General features: G+C 48.1%; 1 protein-coding gene across 2 annotated transcripts in view; it reads right to left on the reverse strand.

The window, feature by feature from the left end:
* Nucleotides 1–23,207, reverse strand: part of RPTOR (regulatory associated protein of MTOR complex 1) — a 98,393-nt gene that overhangs the window by 53,957 nt on the left and 21,229 nt on the right. For both annotated transcript variants that reach the window (XM_021534088.3, XM_077787409.1), the window contains exons 4-9: nucleotides 16,988–17,146; nucleotides 14,307–14,453; nucleotides 11,924–12,099; nucleotides 7,918–7,977; nucleotides 4,463–4,563; nucleotides 3,412–3,556 (exon numbers count right to left, since the gene is read on the reverse strand). In XM_021534088.3, coding sequence (XP_021389763.1) covers nucleotides 3,412–3,556; nucleotides 4,463–4,563; nucleotides 7,918–7,977; nucleotides 11,924–12,099; nucleotides 14,307–14,453; nucleotides 16,988–17,146 — 788 coding nt within the window. The remainder of the gene's footprint in view (nucleotides 1–3,411; nucleotides 3,557–4,462; nucleotides 4,564–7,917; nucleotides 7,978–11,923; nucleotides 12,100–14,306; nucleotides 14,454–16,987; nucleotides 17,147–23,207) is intronic.

The raw sequence follows: 23,207 nt of genomic DNA on the forward strand, positions 1-23,207 counted from the left end.
CCTGATCCATCCTGCACCCTCCTGTGCTGCTCCACCTGGAATTGCCTTGCTGCATTATGGTTTTGTTTCCAGCTCCAATCTCCAGCTCCCTGTATTTGCAGTACATTATGACTCCTTTCAACCCAAATTTCATGGCCTGCAAACACACCACAGTGTTTCTATTAGGGATGGGTTGTAGCTCTTCCAAAGCATAATTAAGGCTCTTGGGGTTTAATATATGACCTGTGTTAGGAAATATTTCCAAACACATTATGAGGTCTTTTCAGAGGCCGTGAATAAAAGCAGCTGGCACCAGCAGTAATGCACAAACCCTAATCCATCACAGCAGAGATCAAGGTGCTGACAGAGCTCTGTGCTCAGGCACAATAGACAGAGCCACTCGCAGCTGAACAGCACAGCCAATCAATGGATATTAATATTAATGTTAATATTAATCCTGCATTAGAGCACTGCCTGCAGCAGCCAAGACCTTGCAGAGAGAGGCACCACACAGACACAGACAGCCCCTGCCCCAGGGGAAGGGGCTGAGCAGGCAGAACTCAGCAAGCCAATAAAAGTAGGAAAGCCAGAAATAACCTGTCAGATCCTCTCCAAGGGACACGGCCACAGAGATCAGCTCTCCTGACTCCAAACCACATTTCCCTGCTTGGTGAAGGGAGAAGACTGACAGCTCCTGGGTTAAATATCCCCTCAAAAAATGGAAATTCTCACTTTTCTTCAAGTTCCAGCTAAAATCTGTAAAATACTGTAATCTCCCAAAGGAATTGGCCAGAACACCAACTTGAAAGGTTAAGTTTTAAAAAAGGCAGAGCAGCTCCTACCTCTAGCAGCCTCAGCACTTGTGTTACACCTGTGCCAGATCCCAGCTAAGAGGCAGCCCAGTGTGGCCTGGGGAACTCTCCACAGCAGAGATGGGGCAAGCAGAGGAGACAGAGCACAGGTTGATTTTGTGCTCCAGAAGGGGCAGTGGGAATCATCCAGGAGGCAAAAATTGGTGCTCAAGGTGAGGGACTGTTTGCAGGGCTGCTCCCACCACGTGCAGATCTTGCCACAGCAGCCAGACTCACTCCCCAAAACACTGTCTGGGGATCAAAAATCTGGGAAAAGTCTGCATAAATCACCCATCAGAAAACTCAGCTGGGTCAGCCAGAGCCACAGACCTTGGTTCCACAGGAGCCCCACAACCCCCTGGCTGGAGTTTCATCCTTTCCAGCACGCTGTGGCCAAATCCCCTGCCCTTATCTCATCACCCAGCTCATCTGAACTGGAAAATGGGTCTGCAGGTTTCAGAAAAGGCATCCATTAGAAATTCCTGAGTGAAAGGTGACAGACAAGTAATTATTTTTAGAAAAAATTTAAACGAGCCCTAAATTAGTTTCTAAATCTGTCATTACTAAAAGTTTCTAATAACCACTGAGCCACCTCGGACAAAAGTGGAATTTTCCCCTTTGCTGGATTTGCTGCAAACTGCACGTTTTTTGGAGGGCACTGAATAAAGTGTGTCAATTCCCTGCTCCCTTGCTCTCTACCTCACCAATGTTTAGGATTCACATGGAAAAGATCTCCTTGTGTGCCTGTTCTTATGGAATTTCTTCTGGTATATCCTAAAAAGCAGCAGCAAAGGTGCTGTGCTTTGAGGGGCTTCACAAAGGTGTCTCCAGCACCATCCTGCAGCTTCCCAAAGGAATTTCCAGCACCACTCTGCTCCAGAACCACAATATGAGCACAGAAAATGTGTTTCTAGACCCCGTTGTACTGCCATGTGAGTCTGAGAGGGATAAAAAGTGGGATCCAGGAGTTCCCAGTTTCATTCCTGTGGCTCAACCCAGGGATGGCAGCACCAACTCCAGGTCACATTCCCATAGGAAACCAGAAACACAGGCTTTTAATAGGCTGGCAATAAGAATGAATAATGTCCCTGTAAGGAACAGAAAATATAGATTTTTAATATGCTGGCAAAAAAACAAGCCATAAATAACTCCAGAAATTTACTTGTTTAATTCTGAAGCTCTTGCAACACCGTGTCCTACCCTCCTGCACTTGCAAAGTGCAGCTGATGTCTGGAGCTCTGCCATGGCCAGCAGCAGCTCAGAGTCACCACGGGTGGCTTTTCCAGCTCTGCCCTGACAAGTGTCCCAGCCCTGGGTGACACTGACAGAACAGATCATCCCATTCACAAATGCCCAAAGCAGTTTTCCTCAGAAGCTGCTGATCCAAAGCACTCAGGGTCACTGTTTGCCATGTCCCAGCACTCAGAATGTTCAGCTGCTGGCAGCTCCAGCCAAAGGCTCCCCAGTTTCCTCCAGGATTTTCAATAATTAAAGCAGCTTTGTGGGACCAGCAAATGCCTCCTCATTGTTTGCCTGCACATGCAAAGGCTCCTGGGCCTCCCTGTTGCCAGCCTGGCCCCTATGCCTGCAGAAACCATGCCATGGAATCATAGAATGTTTGGTTGGAAGGGACCTTAAAGCTCAGCTGATGCTCCCACTGTCCCAGGCTGCTCTGAGAATCTGAGCTCATCAGTGCTGCTGTCAGTGCTACACTCATTCATCATCACCCTCTACGTTCACCTTCCTCCACATTTTTATGGAGCAAACCCATTAAAAAGCTCCTGGAAATGCAGGCAGGCTGAGCCCCCTCAGCTGCCTTTACCTGTCACTCCCTCAGCCTTTGGCAAGGCTCTGTTCTGTCCCCCAGGAGCCCCCTCAGTGTCACTGCCCCCCTCTGTACTTGGCCTCATTTGCTGCTGCTCTATTAATCACAGTGAGCAAGAAAATAAAAGCCAGAATTTTTGTTATTACTGTTATTATTATTTTTTTACTATAATTGTTCGTGGGACATTGGTTTGATAGGCAGAACTGCATTTAAGAGCTTTTTGATAACTGTTCCCCCTCCATTGCCATTAATCATCTTAAAAGCGACAGTAAAAGTAGAGGAACTCTACAGCAGGAATTTCTTCTACTTCAGCAACACAAGTTAAGGATCTTTCCCCACTCCACAAAATCCCTGGGAAGCAGCTTTGCCCTGGGAAAACAAAGGCAGCAGATGACCCATTTCTCTGGTATTTGGAGTGAAAGGTGCCAGGGCTGGTGTGGAGCTGCTGCACCACAGAATTACAGGAAAATTGTGAGTGCCCAGAGCAGAAGCAGCTTTGGGGATGGGCTTTAGGCTGCCACAAGCTGTTCCATTCTGATCCACTGACTGGAGCAGGGAAGCTCTGCACAGATTCCATGGAACCGTGGCACGGCTGGGGCTGGAGGGGACCCTAAAGCATCACCACCCCCACCACGGGCAGGGACACTGCCACCATCCCAGGGTGCTGCAGACCCCTGGGGACACCTCCAGGGACCCAGGGAAGTCCCAGCAGCCCAGGGGACCCAGCATGGCAGCCCTGGGGCTCCCAGCACTCACCACATGGCGTGCATGTAGGTGGGGGGCAGCCGGGGACTGCTGACGGGGGTGCAGTTGTAGGACCTCATGATCCTCTCTGCCAGCAGAAAGTTCCGGAACAAGCTGGCCACCAGCAGGTCCTGCCGGAAGAGCTTCTGGAAAAGATCTGCCAAGACATTGCAGGAGTCACCACGGGCACGTTTCAGCACCTCAGGTATTGTGAAAAGGGTTTAGGACATAAAACCATGTTAACATTTTGTTCCACTGACGAGGAATTCCCAGCAGCTCTGCAGGGACGTGATGACAACCAGGAAAGGGAAATTCTGCCTGCAGAGCTCCCTCAGACACCATGGCTGCTCCATTCTACCTTAACACAGTTAAACACTTTCTACCTTGGGCTCTTTTTTGCCTTTTCTGGATCAAACCTCCCTTTTGGTGTCTCATTTCAGCTCATCCTGACTAAGTTTTTGGAAAATTATGGAGGGAGAACAGGACCTCTGTGTACTGTTTAATCAAGAACTATCCATCTGTTAACTGGCAGTGTGATGTGCTCATGAGAAGCCAAAATGAATCCTAAAAGATAGCAAATGTGCTCTCTTCTACAGGGCAGAGAAGAATTGATGCTGTGTGAGCATTAGGAAGAGCTGGGCTGGAGAACTGTTTACAAATTTGGCTGCTTGTGCTCCAGAAGTACCAATTCAGAGCACAACAGGGGTAGAAAAATGAGGGATGAAGTTACTCATGGGAAACAAAACTGCCTCACCAGCAAAGAGGGGAAAATAAGCCTTTATTCATGCTACTAACCAAGGCTGGAAGAAAACTGATTGCTCTGTACAAATACAGTAAGAAAGAGAATTATTCAAGCTATGACAATTGTGTTAGCACAGAAAAACCCTTTATGGGTTCTAATGATCAGATCTCTGCAATGCTCTGCTAAGAAAGAACAAATAAAAAACAAACTAGCTTTCAGCTCCATCCTGTTCTGTTCTTCCAGTTTCAGGGTTTAATTTTCTCCTCATTTCAGCATCTCATGGATCTGACTCCCCATCCCCCTGCCCTGCCCCAGCCTCACCTCTGGGCAGGACGTTCCAGGCAATGGTGTCTGTGATGGCTGTGAAGATCCAGTTCAGCTCCCCCAGGGGAGTTCTCCTGTCGTTCAGCCTCCCAGGAATCCTACAAGTGGGGGAAATAAAACCCTTAATAAGACCCCTGTTATTTTGCCTTTCTCCTCAGGAGAAACTATCAGCAACAGGATGAGGAGGTTTCAGAAGAGTGCAGCAACCTGCTAAGATATCCCATGGATTTATTCTTAATTTATCCCAACTGCCTTTCTGTGGCAAGTTTTTAAATATCAGAAGTATCAGCACCAACACAGGGAGCCTTTCCATGGCCACTCACTCCTCTGACATGTGCAGCAGCACCATTTCCATGTATAAATACAGTTCTAAAGCAGCTAGAAATTAACATCTTATGAAAAATTCCTGTCTGTCTTGGTATCAGAGGAAAAGTACACATCTCTGAAGCAGTGTTTGCTAATGGATCCCCCGCAGCGAGCACGGGGAACACGAGGCCACAGAGGCTCTGCTGAGGATTCCCTGTCAATATTTGCATTGCACAACACCCTCTGCAGCAGAGCTCAGCTCCCCAAGCCAGGGGGCTTTCCTGGGAACCAAGGGGATCCTTGCTGAGCCTCCCCAGCAAGCCAGACACTCGCCTTGCAGCATGTGATGGCAACTTTCACAGCAGGCTTTAGTCTCCAGGAGGAATTTCCCCATGGAAAGGGTGCCCAGGCCTTGGCAGGGGCTGCCCAGGGAGGTTTGGAGTGCCCATCCCTGGAGGTGCCCAAGGAAGGGCTGGAGGTGACACTCAGAGCTCTGGGCTGGGGACAAGGTGGGGATCAGGCACAGCTCAGAGGTCTCTTCCAGCCTCAAAGGTTCCCTGTGAAACCTGCTGGCCTGGCCAGAGCTGCTCAGACAGGACCCACAGAGCTCCTGTGCTCAGAGAGGTGCCCAGCTCCAAACCCCAGGGCTGATCCACGTGTGCCATGGCCAGGCTGGGAAACCTGGGCAAGCTCTGAGGAGGAGAAAGGCTGGGAGGCTGCGCTGCAGAGCGAGGATGTGAGCACAGCGTTGCCATGAAAACCATCCCTGGGAGCAGCCTCCTCACTCTGCACTCACAACTGCTGTGCCTGCCCTGCTTGAGCCCCCCTGACAGCAGGGACAAAGGAGCCACTCCAGCACAGCCCAGCGGAGTGAGAGCAGAGGGAAACTGAGGCACAGCAGCCCCTGACACCAGGGCCAGGAGCACCCAGTGAGACACAGAAATCACCTCCGACATCTTCCACTGAGCTTTCCATGAGAAAACCAAGGGGCTGAAAGCTGCCAAACCCAGGTGCAAGGGCAAACCATGAATTATCATGTTCCACTATAAATAATAAGCAGACATTAAAACATGAGCAATTTCCAGCCCCTGACATTTGATAATTCTTCAAGTAGAAACAAACATTAATTTTAGTCTCACATTTGTTATTTGTGGTGATTTTTATGGATGTGGTGCTGGTGCACAACAGCCTGGAGCGGGCTCTGCTCCAGCCCAGACCAGCAGGACCTCCCCCCACATGGTGACATCCAGAGGGGTCCTTTGTCACCAGCCTTTACACGAGGAACCAGAGGGACCCAGCTCCTCTCCAGGGACAGAGACACTGAGCTGGGGGCCCAGGCACAGCCATTTCCTCAGACTGCCACAGACCCTCTTCTATGCAGCCCCACCAGGAGCAGGAACAGCTCTCAAGGCTTTGTTTGCTTCCCCCTTCTCAGGGGACTTTTGTTTAGAATTCCCTCCTTCTGCACAACAGACCCAAGCTGAAAATCCCAGGAATGCCATATACCATTCCTGGTCCCCTGAGAGTGGAATTTTGGGAGAGGGAGCCCAATGCAGCAACAGAGATTAAAGCATCCCTCTACGTCCCCAATTCTTGGCACTCAGTTTTGGATTCTCATTACCACGGATTTATTCCCATAAACCATTCCTTAGATTTTTTTCCAAACTTTTTGAAAAGCAGAACAAAGCCCAGTTGATGTCACTCAGCAGCCACACCTCCAGCACAGATGATCTGAAGTCTTGGAATCAAACAGAAAAGCGCCCCCAAGGCAGGAGGAACATGGACAGAGATGCTGCCAACAAAAGGTCTCAAAGGCAGCCAGAAGTTCCCAAATTCCCAACACTCCACCAAAATCCCTTTATATTTTGCTGTCTGGCTCCAGCAAAGATCTTTATTTCTAAGCCAAGGCATTGTTTTGGCTTCATCTCAGAAGATCTGTGATGTAAGTGCACATCAGGATCCACCCCACGTTCCCTCATCAGGACGTGGGCTGAGCCTGGATAATTGGAAATTGGAGCCCTTCAGAGTAGGTGCAGCTTCATTTAGCCTCAAAGTCTGCAGCTTAATTGCAATATAAACTCCTTCCCCACTTTTAAAGACAACTGAATTATAAATTACAATATACACATAGGCAATCCAGGAATTATTCCAGCTCTGTCTCGAGACTGTAATAAAAATCTGTGTTTTCACTAACTGATATAAGGAGCAGATGAAGATTATGAGGTTTAAATATTTGATATCCACAGGAAGCTGCTGCTGGCACACCCGTGTGCTGTGGCACAGCACAGACCAAGAGCCTGAACAAAAACCCATTTCTGCCAGGAAACCTTTATTCAAAGAGGATTTAAGATCCACGTGCTCTGTGAGGCTGAGTCAGAACTGCCTGCCTCAGACCTTCAGTGACCTCACCCCGTCTTTGATTAGACACACTCTTGTAGCAATTGTTTATTAATTAACATACCACAGCCCTTGTTTATGCAGTGGCCTGAGTCTCCTCCTCATCCCCAAAACTTGCACACCTCTGGCACTCAGCCCCAGGAAGGTTTCCTTCCTGCTCTCATCTCCTCGAGGCCACAAGAAACCCAAAGCCCAGCACATTTTCCCCAGGGCTTTCAGAGGAAGCAACACCCAGTGGTGAATTCTTTCCCTCAAAACCACTCTGACACCTCCTCTGAGAGACAGGGTTTGTCTCTGCTCTGTCAGTTGTAAACTGTATTTTTATTCTGGTCCAATGAGTGGTCCTGAAACACAGCTTTATACAAATTATCACTCCCTCTCCCCATCTGAGAGGAGATAATCAATTTTTCCCATATAAAATCAACACAATTAAAAACCTTAACACTGCTGATGAACCTGGCTAACCCAACACACCTGCATGGAAGGGCTAGCAGCACTGAGAGGCTTTTTGAACCTCAGCTGATTGCAAACATGCAAAAATGGCCCAGGAAATTGGAGCTGCTGTGATCTTACCCCATTAGTGAGAATGTGCCATTGGCAGCTCCACTCCCCCACATCGTGCAGCCCCTCACTGAACACCAGGGAGCCGTGGGAACACCTTCAGGTTAAGAATTTACACTTCTTACATCCAGACTCCTGTTCTCCTGACCCCTTTCAGGACACACCAATACATATAAAATGTGACTTACTTCTCTATTAAATCCAGCGTGACTCCTGGCACCAGCCTGACACTCTTCTGCATGCAGAACCTGGGGAGAGACAGTAAAACAGAGCACACTAATTGAGTGTTTAATGACGAGGCTCTGTGGAGAGGATGCAGGAGGAGGGCTCTTTAATGCACTGTTTCTGTTTTTAAAATGGTGTTTGGGTAGGAAACTTCAGCACAGCGAGATCAGAGCCAAAGGAGGCGCTCAGCATTTGTCACCCTCGTGATTCTGGGGCCATTTCCATCGTCAGGTGTCACAACTGGGCCACTGTAGCTGTCAGGGTGACAAGTGTTCCAGCACAGCGTGGGGGGAAAGGACTCCCAGCATCCAGCACAGCCTCTGGGGAGCAGCATGCCAGGGCAGGGAGGACTGTGCTGCTGGAATAATGATCAGCCTTGCCTGGGCTTCCCTGGGAGATCTGGCATGGCAGGTAGGGAAGGCAGAAGGAGGCGATGGGAGGAACGCGTCAGGTTCAGACACCTCCGTTGTTTAATTAAAAAAACTGCTGACTCCATTTCCTCAGCCTTACAAATCCCACTACTCCAGGAGCAGCAGCCCTGCAAACGCCGAGTCCTGTCGGCAGTGCCTGGAAAATCCCAAAGCTGCTAAAGCAGGAGTGTGTGGGAAGGGGGGAGCTGCCTCCCTCCTCCAGCCCTGCCGGGAGCACAGGGCAGCAGTGGGAACCCAGCAAATCCAGCTTGGAATGACTTCCTCTGACAGCTCCACATCCCCAGCCCAGTGTCCCAGCCCCTCAGGAACCCACTGGCTGCTGTTTAAGGAGGAACCTACCCCCCCAGTGCATCTCAGCTGACATTTGCCCTGACTCTGGGGACACCCAGGGCTCAGCTGCCCAGCAATCCATCTCCCACATCTCTCCTCACCAGAGCCACAGTACCCATGTCCAAAGGGTTTATCCCCAGATAAAACGAACATTACTTCTTAAAAACAAGACATGCAGAGCTCATTTCTGAGAGCCTGAGCTCCAGTTTTCCTGTGGCATCCTCTGCCTGAAGGGCATTGGAGCCCAGGACTGGGACAGGCTCTGGAAAGCTCATGGTCCCCAGGCTGTTCTCCTGACGTGTGTCATCCAGCAGAAAGAGAAGGCATAAAGATCCCAGGAACCTGCAGTGGGATCTCTGTGCAATCTGCCGAAACATAAAATTCTTATGACAGTGCATTACAGAACTACGCAGGGAAATTCCCTCCTAAACAGCCCCAGGCAGACTCAGGCTGGCAGAGCCAGGTCCCTGGGATGAGGCTGGAGAGTTTGTGACATCTGCTGCCTCCAAAGCAGAGTGGCCCTGGAAGTGTCCCAGACCAGCTTTGACAAAACTTGGAGCGCCCTGGGATAGTGGAAGGTGTTAATATTCTCAGATTACAGAAGATAAAGGGAAGACCTCAACGACCAGGTTGGACAGGACTTGGAGCACCCTGGGACAGTGGGAGGTGCCCATGGCAGGGGGTGGTACTGGATGGGCTTTGAGGTCCCTCCCAACCCAAACCCAGAAATGCAGGAAATGGTGCTCAGTATCACAGGAATATTTTGAAACTCAGTGTAGTTTGTCTAAACCAATGTGGGACAGAGGATTGGCTGAGTTAACCTCAAAATCTCAAGCACAAATGCAAAAGAAATACATTAGGGAAAACCCCTAAAACACCTTAAACAGAGCAGCAGCAGGCACAGCTCTGGTCCTTTCCCGTTCCCTGCCCGTGCTGCCTGTGCCTTCTGGAGGACACAGTGCACATCTCAAACTCCCCAGGCAGAGCAGCTCCCCAGCATTCTGCCCCTTGCTGTTTGGGGGTTTTGCAGCCCTTTTCAGGATCCCTACCCCTCTGTAGGGACCAGACTTCACAGCTGCAATCCCCAAGGCCCTGAAGTCAGCTCAGGCCAGTTCCAGCTGTGTGACTGCAGCTCCTTTGCACCTTCCAGGAGTGATGGCACAGCAGGCACATGAGTCAGCCCTGAGCTCAGCTTCCAGGGGAGCTGCCTGTGCTTTGGAGCCCGTGAGGCACCAGGATCTGCGTAAAGCAGGGCTCCAAACACTCCTCAACATCCTTGCCTGCCTCCCGACAGCCAGATCTGTCAGGATTAACAATCCCTGCAGCTTAGCTCCCAATTTGCCTCACCCGGAGCTTTATATAGCTACAGGATCTGTCTGGAACACGTCAGCTCTCAGCACACACAAGGACAATCAGCATCCACACAGCCAAGTCACACTCCAGGGTCCTGGAACTGCAGGTTGGCATCAGGAGTTCCATGCCCCACATCCCAAGGGCTTGGCTGACCTGTGTTTCTCTTCCCAGCATCAATTTCACTTCCCCTGGAATTAGGCAGAAGTGGCTGCAGCTGCAGCCCCAGCCGATGAGGGATTTTGTCCTTCAGTGACTTTGCTACAGAGAACAACATGGGATGGATAAACATTTATCCAAACTTTCATTTGCCCATAAATTCCCCGTATGAAACCTCATTAGAGCACCAGTCTGGAACTGTACAAATGCTGTATTTCAAAAGCAGTTCCACAGGGTTCTGGGTCAGCTTTAGGAAAAGGGCTGAGATGAAAGAAAAGGGAGGTTTTAATGGCAAAGGTCTCTGTGCTGGTTTTTGGTTAACACCTTTAGGACATCAACACAGCTTGGATCAAACTCTCAGAATGCAGCAGAGGTTCTGTTTTTGCATTTGCTGTGTTTAACATCAGTAAAAAACAGTGATCCACAGCGGCACTTATTATTTACAGGATTGCATGGATAAAACCACACCTGCAACAATGCCAATCAACTGGGAACACAAAAGGAGCATAGTCTTCATCAGACAACTAAATCCCTGAGAGTGCAGTGAACACCACACAATCACTGGGTTGGAAGTGGGAGGAAGTTCTTCACTACCCAGGAGCTCCCATGGCACCCTCCAGCATCAGCCAGCTGAGACTGAGGTCTTTAAACCCTTCCCCTGAGCAGTTTTACAAACACCTTTCCTGTCAAACACCCTGAGACACAGCTCAGAGAATCTCCCATGCTTGTGCAGGTGTAGCCTGTGGAGAACCTGCCCTGCTCAGCCTCTCAGCCATGTTCCCATGGAGATGAGGAACAGGAAATTCCTGAACAGATCACAGTATCCCCAAAAAACCTTTCTTAGTATATCTAATTAATAAAACCCACCAAAAAACCTCTCCTACAGAACTTCACATACCCAAACCAGAGCCTGGCCACAGGAGCTCGCTCAGTTTGCTGCTAATGTGAAACAGAAAGAGTTTAAAGAATCATCATTTATTACAAATATCCCCAAAGGGCAGTGAGTAACTCTTGGAGTTCTGGTGACAATTTCTCACCACCACCTGCAGTGTCCGTGGGCTTCTGCCTCTTCAAAGCAAATCCAGCAAATGCCAGCACAGTATTTCCATTCTGGACCAGGCACCAACTTGAGAGGAGCAGCTGGAAGAGCCTCTGGGAATGGAGCCTCTGAGCTCTGGGGGCTCCACACTCAGGTCCCTGGTGCTGGGTAAAACACTGCTCTTGGAAAGCTCCTGCTCTCTTGGAGCAGCCTTTTCTAACTTTCTGCCTAATTAACTTGGGCTGTCATTCCAGAACATCTTTCCCTGGTATATCACTCCCTTCCTCTCACTCCAGCACTGTTTACAGCTACTGCATTATTTACAGCAACTGCAATATTTGGAATGTGATTTGTGCAAAGGACAGTTTGCAGAAAGCTGTATTGCACTATGTACCATTCCTGCTCCCTGGGGAAGCAGATATTTCATTCCCAGATCAGTAAACTCCTTAATCTGAGCAAACCTAGATATTGAGCTGGAAACTAAAACGCAGTAAGTAGCAGATAACAATATTTTCACCTTTCTAGCTCTCATTAATAAGCCTCTGTCCCCAGTGCCCAGTTCAAAGCCTGCTATTCAATATTGCAGGGTTGCTCTGGGTCAGGAGCAGCATTTGGGTTCCCAAACCCCTGCTGTGCCCCAGGCAGGGGGGCCTCACTCACCAGCGCAGCGCGATCTTGATGGGGGTGGTGAGGCAGGAGGTGAACAGGTCTGCAGGCAGGTCTGGGATCATGGGCAGCAGCTCGTTGGCCTCACAGGCTGCCAGCTGGATGCAGTTCTTCATGGAGGGGGGCAGAGGCATCTGGGCAAGGGGGTGGTTGGGGTTAATGGCAGCCACCTGTGGAGAACAAGGCAATTCCCCGGGGGGAGTCAGGGACAGTCAGGAAACATCCCAGGGAGAGCTGCCAGTGCTCCCTGGAGCTCTTGGTGACTGTGGCAGCACCAGCACAGCTTTAACTCACATCTAATTAACAGCACTCAACTAAGTCCAGAGTCAGTCCAGAAATACCCTGTAGACCAAACCTCAGTCTATAAAGTCAAAATACCCTACAGACCAACATTCCCATTTTCCAAATGCACAGGTATTCTCCTATTTGAGATTTTGACTAAGGATATGATATTTGAGACTAATAATTCAGGGAGTGAATACCTAAATATTTTTCCCAGCACCTTTCTGAACCAGGTAAACAAAGTAAACTTCAGCCACCAAAGTTTCTTTCCAACATTTTGCATTTTTTTCATTAGGACAAGATACGGAATCAGAGAGTGAGAATCCCTCTGGCAGATTAAAGGAAGAGCAAACTCCTCTGATCTACTAGCAGGGAAATGGGGAACAATTATCCTGATCACTCTGGCAGCCCCTCTGGAGCACCAGTTGCAGCTTTGCTTCACTTTTCATGAATTTGAACAATTGGATAATTTATAATTTTCCAAATGAATTCCCCTCCACGCTCTCATGATGCCGTGAGCACTCTGCTCTGTCTTTTAGCAGGGCTCTGCTTTCAATTCCCCACGAGCAGGAGTCTCAGTCAGGCACCAGGAGTTAATGAAATCTAAGGACAGAATGAAAAGCAGACACATAACCCTGGAAGTATTTTCATAGCCAAATTAATGGCGGTGTTAACCTGTGCTGCAAGAGCAGCAATACTAAAGCAGCTGTCCCATGTAGCCTCACACATTCCACGAGATGAAAAATCCCAGAGAAGATGAAATGGAATGTTTGTTGAAATAAAGACTTTATCACTTGTGCTCATCCTCCTCCCTTGGCTGGACTTGGCAGAGGTTTTCCTGCACAAACTCCACCTGAGCAGTGGTTCTGCCTCACAGCAGAGGTCCCCTGGGGCTGCTCCCCTCCACAGCAGCCTCCAAGTCCTTCTGGAGCTCAGCACCAGCCAAGGGGAAGAGGAAATTGCTGAAGAAAGCAGGGAAAGGGAAGGTGAAGTCAGACCTGTTCAACCTACTTGGGAGCAGAACGAGAAACCAAAACAAAAGTGCTGAAGATAGCATTGTATAAACAAAGGAGAAAAGCCCCAGAAATATCCCAGTGGAAGTCCTAGGCTGTTAGGGAAACTTGGGGAAGGATATTCAGATCACCTTTCTCTGACTTCTACTACCAATTCTATTGATCCCTGTCTGGCAGATTCATGTTCTTCCCAAGCCACTGACTATGGGAAGTTCCTCATTGTTACAAAATATGGAATTATTTTACGGAAGAGCAGGAATAATGAAATGATCTGCATATCCCAGCCTATCAGGCTGTCTCCTTCAGTACACTGGAATTTCTACTTGCCAAAAAGCCCCTGCTAAAAGCACCTCCAAAAACTGGAATTCCAATGGAAAGGACTGATAGGCAGGGACAGCTAACATCTGTTTGGAGGTTGTATTTGTGACACTCAGTTGCCTGATTAATTGATATTCATTCCTTGAAGTTCTGGGGTTTCTAATCTAGTAAGAAGTGAACCTTTACGAATGTCCTTTCCCTGGGAGCTACAGGCAGCAGGGAGAGGCTGCACAGAACATTCCAACTTCTTCCCTTCCACTTTGCAGCTCAGATTTGCTTCAGTAAATTTATTACTGATTCTATTTGCAACCAAAGACAGCTTTTCGTTGGGAACACATTCCACACTCTGCAGAACCAGAACCACCAGGACAATCCCCCCTGTGTGGATCAGGTTTTTGTAGTTTCACATTTTCACATTCACTTCAACAGCATAAAACCACAACTTGCATCAAAATACGGCCCCAGATACCAGAGTTTTGCAACCAAAATAATGATGTCTTGTTCACCTCAGCAAATATTTCAGCAGAAAAGACCATTAGGGCCCAAATTGATTCTATTAACATTAACATTTCATTAATGCTTGTATTAAAAATCATTCCAAGTTCAATGGGATAGCACACTGAACCAGAAAGATCAGAATGGCAAAGTTATTTGCCAATTAATTTGCCTTCCAACACAGTTTGAAACCCATTTTTCAGTGTATACAGCAAAGCAAGCTTAAACTTCATTTGGGTTCAGTAAAGCCCAGCAGCCTGAGCTCTCACCTCCAGCTCCTGCTCTCTCTGTAGTGCAAATTGCTTGAAGGACTTGACAATCAGGCCAGCGTTGGAGCAGTCGTAGACGAAGATGGAAGGGCTCCCCATCCAGGTCTGCAGGTCGTAGATGGACAGGGGGATGTACTGGGTGTAGTTCTGCAGGAGAAAAACACCACCACACTCACCACGGGCCATGGAAGGAGCAGGACCTGAACTGGCTGAGGTCATAAAACAACACCCACAAAACCCAACTCTGAAAGCACAAAGTAAAGCCCAGATTGGACATATTAATGAATACAAATCTCACTCAGTATCTACCAATAGTGAGGATGTGAACCCAAGTCAGCACAAGCGATGAGCAGATTTTATTGTGGCATTATTTGAAACACCCAACTCTTAAAAAAAAAAAAAAAAAAGCCCAAAACTTTGCTGCCAAGAGTTTTCAGTATCAGATATTTAGAGCTCTGATATGTGCTAACAACTCCAAACAGCATTTAATAGTCCAATTTTATCCCAAATTTCTGCAACACTGATAAAGGATGCAAACCAGCTGTCTTTAATTTAACATCAAACATCTTAAACTGAAAACCCCATCAATAAATCAGGATGGATAATTAAGCCCCTGCAGCCCATCAGCACTACCCCGCCTGAGCCTAACGAGATGCTTCATAATTTTATTACAGCTTTAGCTTCTGTGCAACTTTCCAAATTATCCATTAAAATTAAAACCAACAAAGCTGCCTTCAACAGAGTGAGGTGCCCACAGTTCCCTTTCTGTAAATAAGAAGGATTTTGTTCCTTGTCTTCCATGTTAACGAACGCCCCCAAATAACTGGAGGCAAGAGGATAAAAATCAGCCACTTAAAACCAGCTCTGAGGAGCCTATCCTGAACCAAGAGAGCTGAAAATATAAACCACAGATTCCTGCCTGCAAAGAGTCACCACCAAACACCCAGTGGCTGCCAGCAGGATCCTTTTCAGCTGCAAGCAGAGAGCAACCTGGTGTTCCTCCAACCCTGAGCTCAGCCCAAAATCCTCAGGAAAAGCTGTGATGTTCCTATTAACATCAGCAGGATGATGGATGGGATCATAACTCTCATTTAAATTCAAGAGACTTAAAATAGCTGTAATAAAACCAGTAAACTTTTTACAAAAATCAAATTTTCAAGGACACGTATCAGCATCCATAAAGACAGGAGGTATCATAAACCATGTGTTATGCAAGGCAGGGAGGGGTAAGGCATTTCCAAACCCAGTTTTGCCCATCTATAACAGTTTGGGTTGTTTCATTAAAATTAATAGGGAAATTTGTTGATGAAAGCCGAAGTTTTAGGGAGCTGGAGCTCTGCAAATCACTGCAGGGTGGGATGAGGCACACACAGCCTTTCTTAAGGTCACCACTCACATGAAGCACATTGCAAGCCCAAGAAGTTCCATATAAAAAAACCTGCTCTGACACATCTCATCAATGACATTTTATGGGCAGTCATTGTTTTACCTTTATATTTCCAAGGCATCTTGCTCCAGCTAAAATGGGATTATAGCTCTGATTAATATTGTGGTATTTCCAAGCAGAATTTTATGTTCCAACTCTACTGTGGGGGTCACATAAAACATCAAATTTGCTAATGATATGTAAATGAGGCAGTTTGAAGCAAGAAGGAGTGTTAAAGCAGAGTGAAAGGGTGATGCTTTGGTGCTGCTGCCACGCTGGGCTGGACACACAGTTTGTTCCCCAGCTTGGGAATGGAGAAGTCCCTGCTCCAATACTCCAATACTGCTCCCACCGTCCCTCTGTGCCCCTTCCCACAACCACAGCTCAACTGGAAACTGCTGGTGAACAGATTTCATCCCCACTTGTTTGAAGAACAACTCAGAGATATTTTAAATTTTCAGAGAAGCTCCTCAAAATGTCAGATGAAACATGTCTGAAGTTGGAGCATGTTGATTTTTCTCCTTTTGAAGCCACGTTGAGATGTGCTCAGGAAACAGCAATTAAACTAGAACATGACTCCTTACTGATACAACAATACCTGCAAAAACAAGAAATCTGTCCCATGTGAATCTGTGAAGAAAATATGTAAACACATCTAGAAAGAGAAAATTTGATAGATATGTACAATAGCCCTTACCAACCAATAAACTGAGTTTCACTGCATTGCTAACCAATGAAGTTTAATATGGTAGCTTCTAAAATTTCCTTTAAATTTATTACAGCTTTAGTTTCTGTGCAACTTTCCAAATTATCCATTAAAATTAAAACCCATGAAGCTGCCTTCAACAAAGTGCCCACAGTTCCCCTTCCGTAAATAAGAAGGATCTTGTTCCTTGTCTTCCATCTTAATGAACACCCCCAAATAACTTATATTTATAAATATAAACAATGTTAATATAAAATGGGCTTTTCCTTCATGAAGAAACTGAGTCCTGTCTGCCTATTACTACAAGTGAGGGTGTGAGGCCCTGGCACAGGGTGCCCAGAGCAGCTGTGGCTGCCCCTGGATCCCTGGAGGTGCCCAAGGCCAGGCTGGACACTGGGATTCGGACACCCTGGGACAGTGGAAGGTGTCCCTGCCATGGCAGGGGTGGCACTGGGTGGGCTTTGAGATCCCTCCAGCCCAGAGCAGTGTGTGACTCAAAGCCAGCTGTGCTCCCCAGAGCCTGGCAGGGCTGTGCCAGCCCAGACCCACCTTGTTGAAGACCCAGATCTCGCCGTTGACCGTGGGCCGGGGCACGCCGTGCCCGTTGTAGTGGAACAGCACGCGCTCCTCCTTGGCGTTGCGGCGCAGCGACGTGCACAGCTTCTTCACCTCGTCCACCGTGGGGTCCAGGCTCTGCTTGTACCTGGCCTGGGCACAGCAGGGGACACAGTCACTGCACACAGCACTGCTACTGCTGCCTTCAGTCTGAGCTGTTCTATTCCCCACATTCTGCACTGCATTGGGAAATAACTCTGAACTCCATGGAAAGTGTCAGCAGCTCTCCTCACAGCCCAGGCACACTGAACAATCCTTCTCCAGCCCAGAACCAGCCCAGCACACTGAACAATCCTGAACCAGCCCAGAACCAGCTCAGGCACACTGAACAATCCTGAACCAGCCCAGAACCAGCTCAGCACACTGAACAATCCTGAACCAGCCCAGAACCAGCTCAGCACACTGAACAATCCTGAACCAGCCCAGAACCAGCTCAGCACACTGAACAATCCTTCTCCAGCCCAGAACCAGCTCAGCACACTGAACAATCCTGAACCAGCCCAGAACCAGCTCAGGCACACTGAACAATCCTGAAACAGCCCAGAACCAGCTCAGCACACTGAACAATCCTTTTCCAGCCCAGAACCAGCTCAGCACACTGAACAATCCTTTTCCAGCCCAGAACCAGCTCAGCACACTGAACAATCCTTTTCCAGCCCAGAACCAAGGACACCGCTGCAGCTCCAGCCCCGAAAAGTGCAAACAGCAGGAAATGGAGGAGAGCAAACTGGGAGAATGGGACTGCACAACCTGGAGCTGGACTTGGACAATGAACCCAACATGGAAATGGACCAAAACTTGTAAAAGTGTGAAAACTCATGACCCATCACCCATCTTGGGTGTAGCCCTGGCCAGGCTCTTGTGCTGCCCAAGGTGAATCCTTTGAGGCCTTTTAATAAATCCCCACTTTATTCTTTAACTCTGTCCAGCCTCTGTTCCAGGTACCCCCTCCAGGCATCAATTCCAGTGCGGATAGGAACTGGCTGCTTTGGGAAAGGAAACACAAAACAGTGGCAGTGGGGCTGGATAAACAAAGTGTGTCTGGTGCTGTGTGGGACTCACACACACCAACAGCACAGGCTGGAGGGAGCTTAGTACAGCTCCCAAATCCCACCCAGCTCACTCACTTTTCAATTATTAATATTCAAAAAGCCTTGGGAAGGGGAAATCTGTTTCAACATTAGCCAGTCTCACAAGTAATCCCTGACTTAATCCTCCAGTTCAGATTCTCTACACCTCCAACTGTACAAATTCCCTCTGATGAAGAGAAAAAATGGTATAGGTCGACACAATTCTCAAGACAAAAGGACACAAAAGGATCAGGAATTTGACCTTCAAGCAGTTGGGTAGGGAGGGGGGAAAGTGATGGAGAGCCCTTGGAAATTGCCCTTTGCCTTGGGAAAAATGGATGGATTTCCCCAGTGTGCCTGTGGACACCCTGTTACTGCTCCTATGAGCACCAAACTCAGGGCACATTGGGGGATGGAGGAAAAATCAAACTGGCAAAAGCCCCAGTGCTTCAAACCCCCTTTAGCTTGGCTGAGTTCAAGACATCCAGGTAGAAACTGGTTTGTCACGCTCAAAAGTGCATTTTTTTGAAGTAAGGCCAAATAATAACAGAAAATCTTTCAACTGTCCTTTGAAAGACAAAAGCCTGTCTCTTTCTCTCTTCTCCAGAGCTGCAGAGACTGAAACCCCAGAATCACAATAAAAATCTTCAATCTGATGTACTTAAATAAAGACCCAAGTTTAAGAGCAGGATAAACACACCCCTCCAAGAGCTGCCATTGGGATCCTGTTTATAAACCAAACCAAGGCTGCAGAATTTTGGGCTTTTTAGGTTTTTCTTTGCGACAGCCAAAGCTGAGAAAGTCTTAAAATGTCACAGTAAAAGAGGATGAAGGACTTAAATTGTTTATCTGAGAAGCCTGAAGAGCAGATACAGTGCTGCTCTATTAACAGTCAGAGTCTCCAGCCAGCAGGGGAGAGAGAACAATGAATGGCAGCATTTAATGACGGCAACACCCAAGAAAAGCAAGCAAAAGGAGAAAAAATATGAAGCAAGAAGCAGTGATGTGACACCCTCATCCTTTCTGGGAACCTCAGCACTCAGGAAAGCCAAGAGGCTGCATTAATCTTCCCACAGAGCCCCCCCCCCCCCCCTCTCTCCACTCAGAGTAGTGATGAAGACACTGATTTGCAAAAATGTGCCCCTTAAATCCCAGCCTGGCTGCTGGCAGCTTCACCAGCCAGCCAAACCAGAGTGCTGGGGAATTTCAGGGCTTTTTTTCACAGGAGAACAGGCTCATTCCATCCCTCCTCACGTCCCTGGAGCATCAATATTAAACACACCTCCACAGTTAATGGAGGTGGATTCAAACTCTAAAACTAAAGTCTGTAGATCTCAATTTCCAAACTGCAAACAGATCATTTGGGCCTGGAGAAACACAAGGACAAGGGAATGGAAAGGAGGAGAGGGAGCTGTGAATAAGCACAGAGCCCAGCTCAGGTCTCAGGTGGGAGTTTTAGCTATGACAAGAACCAGGTACATGAGTAACACACCAGCCCAGGTGGTGCCTTTTCTTTTTCTTTCCTCCCATCCTTATTCCTCTACCTTCCCTGTCAAGGTGCTGATTCCTTCCCCTCCAGCTCCCAGCAGGGGCTTTCCAGCACTAATGAGTGCAAAAGGTAACAGAGCCCAACCAGAACCCGAGAGCTCTGTGGGGCTTCACCTCAACAGCTCCTGGTGGTGCCACAGCCCAGACTTGGGGCTGTTTTCCCCTGTTTTTATCAGCCACTGCCCTGAACACCAGGCTGCCCTCCTGCTTTCCCTCAGGTGCTGCTGACAGGTAGTTCCTGCTGCTTGGCAAGGAATTTCCTGCTGCTGTGCTCCCCGTTTCCATTACAGCCAGGACACTGCAGCCTTCACCTGGATGGTGCAGCTGGAGCAGCAGAGCTGTCCCAGCCTGGCCAGAGCACCCTGATGGGGATGGCAGCTGCTCTTCTCTGGGAGTGTGAGCTCCTGATCACCTCCTGCCTCACTGGAAAGCTCCTGTCCAAAGCAGTAACATGGCCTGATCCAGGAGATTCTCATTATTCTGCTCACACAGGCAAAATTAAAAGTTTTGCTTGTTTATTGCCACACTTGTGTATGAAACACACAGCAGTCTATCCAGCCTGCTAACTTGTGACAGGTAGGATGTCCATTTTTAAGACATTTCACCTTTCAGTGTTGGAACTTCAGGACTGATAAAACACTCTACTGACAGATTTGCAGGAAATGGGAGGAGTTTCAATAGAAAGGAGTTCTGGCATCCAGACCAGGAAAAGAAACCAGTCTGGGGGTAGCATCAAGTGGTTTTCCTGTGGATATTTCTCATGTTTAATGCTGAAATGGGAAGTGAGATGGTGCCACTCGAAGCTGTGGTGCCAATCCTCCCCTGACATCCCACGGAATGACCTCCCAGATTACTGTCTGTTTGTTTCCCAAGGGATTTACTTCTTTCAAAGGGAAAATAAACCAGCCAGGTGTTCACTGCCTAGCAGGGCACAGCAGTGACCTCCCCAACACAAGTCTGTCTAGAGGGGAAAAGCCCCTTCAGTGGATTCATCAACTTCTACCCCACTGGAATGTCAGGATGCACTGGCTGCAGAAATTCTCACAGACCTCTGGATTCTGAGCACCAATTACTGGCTCTGCTTTGGAAACTTCACACCTAATTACTACACATTTTCCTTTAATTGTTACTGGGGCCAAGACACATGTGCAGCACTGAGGAGCCCCAGGCAGAGACCCCTTTCCTGAGGAGCCAGGGCTGCAGCAGCTCCACGGCTGTGCCAAAGGGCTTGGCTGTCACCTGAGCCACCAGAACTGGCTTGTCACCACCTCCCAAACTCAGCTCTGCTCACCCTGCCAGCTGCTGAGTCCAGGAAACTCAGCTTAGGATCAGGTCCCGTGAAAAGGAAGGAATGCAGAGTGCCAGAGGTGACAGAGTGCCAGAGGTGACAGAACAGGGGACTGAAGTTGCTGATGTTGCTCAACTCTCAGTGGCAATGGAAGTTCTGGAAGCCAGGCCAGGTGCCCATGACCACTGGCACTGCCCAGCCCAGCAGGCAGGAGGCACTGCTGGAGCTCCACGGCTCTTTCAGCAGGGAGATGGATTTTTTTTCCCTTAAGAAAACACGAGGATAAACCTATTTTCTCATCAAAGTTATAAAACTCAAATCTTCCTCTTTCATTCTTCTGCAGCCCAAGACCTCAGTGTTTGTTGCAGAAGGACTCCACAAGACTCAGACCACAGTGTGTGTGTGATCCCACGCCAAAACCTCAGCCCCAGCACAGGGGATACAAAGTCTATGAAAAATGTATGACAAATGTCTCTGCTGGCATCCAGAGCCTCTGCTTTTCACAAGCTATAACATCATCCATCCTCTTCTCATTCAGCAGAACAAATCCTGAAGTCACTCCCCTTTTATCCCTAAGATACCTTACTGAATGTGTTCCAAATTTATCCACAGAAGAAACTACTCCAACATTCAGTATTTTATACTGAAACTGCCTTTTACACCTCCTTGCAGAAGAAGGATGCTCCTACCCAGAATCTATAATGAGATATAAAAGCTTTATTTGGCTGGAGATTGGGTTTTTTTAAACAGCTTCTGGGTGACAAAGAATCCCAAATGTAAGTGGCACACACAAGGCACTGCATGTGGTGAGTAAAAGAAATAAAACAGAGGCAATTCAGCTGCAGTGTTTGAGGTTCTAATGTTCCCTCTTGAACTGCTGCTCTGGGTGGTCTGTAAGGTCCCCTCCAACTCAATTCCATGATTCCATACCTGCAAGACATGGACAGCCCCTGGGGCTGGAAGGGTTCCTGCCCTGTGGAACCTCTGAGAGCAGGGCTGGGTGGGATTTCCTGGAGGAACCAGTCCCACCCCAGTCACCCCAGTGCAGAACCCATCACCTCCACATCCCAGGCTGTCAGCAAAGCCTCCCCAGGGTGGATCCCAAACTCTGAGATGCAGCTTTCCCTTATCCTCAGCAATGCTTCTTCCTATCCAAATCCCAAGGACCAGCCCAGGGTGCAGCTGCCTCTTGGAGCAGATCTGCATCCCAGTTTCCAAAAGCAGAGAAGACATCAAACCTGTGACTTTGCCATGCACACAGCCAGCCTACTCCACATGATTTAATTAAAAGGAATCAAAGCAAGCTAATTATTCCAAGAGAGAGGCTTTTGGAACAATGCCCAAATTGGAAAAACTCCACTATAAGAAGCCTTACAAAGAAATGTGACTAAAACCCAAGAGAAGTGACACCAGCAGCTTCCAGGGCAAGGGTGGGCAGGTTCCACACCAGCTCTCCTGGCTGTGTGCACAAACCCATCCCTGCTGTTCATGGGAAATTCAGCCACACTAAGGCAAAGGATAAAACCACCCCAGACAGAGATGCTTCTCAGATGCTTGAAGACCTGTGAAAGATGAACACTAAAAATCCTGAATTAAGTTTTCTTTAAAGTGAAGAGAATAAAATTGAATTAATTCATATTCCACTTTATATGAGCAGCTGCCAGTTCGATGCAACGTGTTCCTGAGAGTGTCTGGAACAAAGTGGGGCTCAGACACATAAAACAGGCACATATATGTCAAAAATTCACAGCCAGGATGAACATGTGGTGCGCACAGCAAAGCAGCACCATTATATTTTACTTTTTAAATCTCCTGAACACATTGGAGCATTCAAGCAATGCACAGGAATGTGGCCAAAAAGAAGAAAAAAAAAAAAAAGGAAAATCCAAGATAGGACCAGACAATTTAATCAAGCTGAGAAGCCCAGAGCTGGTGCAGCCATCCCCAGCCACTGTGGGTGACACAGTGAGACACCCCCCCCCCCCCCAGTTCCAATAACCCCATCCCATCTCCAGGAACCAAAAAGTATAAACTGAGTTATCTCAAGTATTGAATTACTGAGCATCACCTGTAGATGATAAAATCCCTCTGAAACCACCTGGGTACCAGGAAAGGGGAAAGCAGGAAAGCAGGAAGAATGACATCATTTTCTAAAGGAATCCAGAGGAAATCCAGGCTGAGCTCTGTGCTGGGCACGTTGGTGGAATAATAATAAACAAACAGAACCATGAACAAACACTTTGGGGAA

Source organism: Lonchura striata, chromosome 19, assembly GCF_046129695.1.
Source record: "Lonchura striata isolate bLonStr1 chromosome 19, bLonStr1.mat, whole genome shotgun sequence".
NCBI lineage: Eukaryota > Metazoa > Chordata > Aves > Passeriformes > Estrildidae > Lonchura > Lonchura striata.